Source organism: Gorilla gorilla, chromosome 10 (assembly GCF_029281585.2).
Source record: "Gorilla gorilla gorilla isolate KB3781 chromosome 10, NHGRI_mGorGor1-v2.1_pri, whole genome shotgun sequence".
In the NCBI taxonomy this organism is placed as follows: domain Eukaryota; kingdom Metazoa; phylum Chordata; class Mammalia; order Primates; family Hominidae; genus Gorilla; species Gorilla gorilla.
In genome coordinates this window covers 52879929-52881663 of record NC_073234.2, presented here as the reverse complement: position 1 = coordinate 52881663, position 1735 = coordinate 52879929, and the positions used below count along the sequence as shown (strand labels likewise).

The window sequence follows — 1735 nt, the reverse complement described above, 5'->3', positions numbered from 1 at the left end:
GTGTATAATAAATACATATCCTTGTAATAAAAAATTGCTAAGCAAGAGGCTTATCTTATCCATCTTCCTCTGACTAGGACTGAACTGGTATCATCCCAAGAAAATAATTTTCCACCTTTTCTTCAGTATTTTTCAGAAAAGGTAAATTTTCCACCTTTTCTTCAGTATTTTTCAGAAAAGATAAATTTTCCACCTTTTCTTAAATATTTTTCAGAAAAGGACCTCGCAGATCCTGACATCAAGGAATTATCCTAGTGTCCATGCACTGCTTGTTGCAGTTCTATCCAGTTCCCTCATCATTCTGATTTTGTAAGTCTATTGAAACACTAGAAATATTTTCTCAATGTTCTTCTCACAGCTGCCTTCACCTCCCTGTTCTTCAGGCTGTAAATGAGGAGATTCAGCACGGGAGTGATCACGCTGTACTGCAAGGAGAAGATCAACTCTTGAATGGATCCTGAATTTGGCATGAGATAGCGGAGTAATCCGGAGCCATAAAAGAAAATCACTGCAGTGAGGTGGGAGGAGCAGATGGAGAAGGCTTTGCTTCTGCCTGTGGTGGAGCTGATCCTCAGGATGGTGGACAAAATGCAAATATAAGACAAGAATATCATGAGAAAATTTCCAAAGAAATGCAGGAAGCTGGAGCAGAGCAGGGTGGTAAAACTTGCTGACACATCAGAGCAAGACAAAGGATAGAGAGAGGGCAGCTCACAGCTGAAGTGGTGGATATTTTGAGCCTCACAGAAGTCTAAATTGAGAGCTACAAGGATATTGATGAGGGCATCCAGAAAAGCGAAGCCCCTTGAGCCCCCCACCAGCCCTGCACACAGCTGTCTGTTCATCACTTGGCCATAGAGCAAAGGAGAGCTGATGGCAACATAGCGGTCATAGGCCATCGCAGCAAGCAGGGAGGATTCAGTGCCCCCAGTGGCAAACACAAAGAAGACCTGAGCCATGCAGCCCTCTACTGAGATGGTTTTCTTCTCAGACAGGAGGTTCTCCAACAGCTTAGGTGCAGTGACAGAGGAATGGCAGAGATCCAAGAAGGACAATTGTCCCAGGAAGAAGTACATGGGTGTGTGGAGGCAGGAATCAGCGTTAATCACCACCAGCAGCAGCAGGTTTCCCATCACAGTCAGGAGGCAAATCACCAGGAACAGCACAAAGAGCAGAGCCTGGGTCTGGGGGCCAGCTGACAGCCCGAGGAGGACAAACTCGGGGACAACACTGCAGTTTCTCATTGCCTTCAGTATTTTATTTGGAATAAGATAAATAAATTGAGTGAAGCCTCTTCTTATGCCTAACAAATATTTAAGTGTTTTAACCCTCTTCTCTATTCACAAAGTTTCTTGCTTACCTAAACATTCATATGCAGAAATGATAAACTACTCTGTCCCTAGATTTCCTAAACCCATGATCATCTCTTCAGCAAGACCCCAACCTTAGATTCTCTCTCTCTCTCTACCTTTATGTTCTTTCTTTAATGTTTCAGAGTTTGTTGTTGCTGTTGTTTTATTATTAAGGCTACTAGAGAGTGTTTATAAACTATTGCTAATGATCTAATAGGGAGAGATTGAAGGAAAAATAAGATTAAAATGGCAGAAATGGTGTCTCTGAGGGTGTTAGAGCTGAAGTAGAGCATGGCTTTAGGTGGGAGCATGTTTGCTTCATCCTTCTGACAGCATGAGGTGAGCAGATTTGGTGTTGGGGAGGAAGCAATTTCCATCCAGTG

At 43.2% G+C, this 1735-nt stretch overlaps 1 protein-coding gene across 1 annotated transcript; it reads right to left on the bottom strand.

Moving 5' to 3' along the window:
- Positions 1 to 326: 326 nt before the first annotated feature.
- LOC101146124 (olfactory receptor 8S1-like) lies at positions 327 to 1253 on the bottom strand. Its single transcript, XM_004053071.2, has one exon. The coding sequence runs from the start codon at positions 1242 to 1244 to the stop codon at positions 327 to 329; it is 918 nt and encodes a 305-aa protein (XP_004053119.1). The 5' UTR covers positions 1245 to 1253.
- Between the last annotated feature and the right edge of the window lie 482 nt (positions 1254 to 1735).

What these genes read in the sequence shown, in the direction of transcription:
- LOC101146124 (XM_004053071.2), bottom strand. Translation starts at nt 1,244, where the DNA reads ATGAGAAACTGCAGTGTTGTCCCCGAGTTTGTCCTCCTCGGGCTGTCA.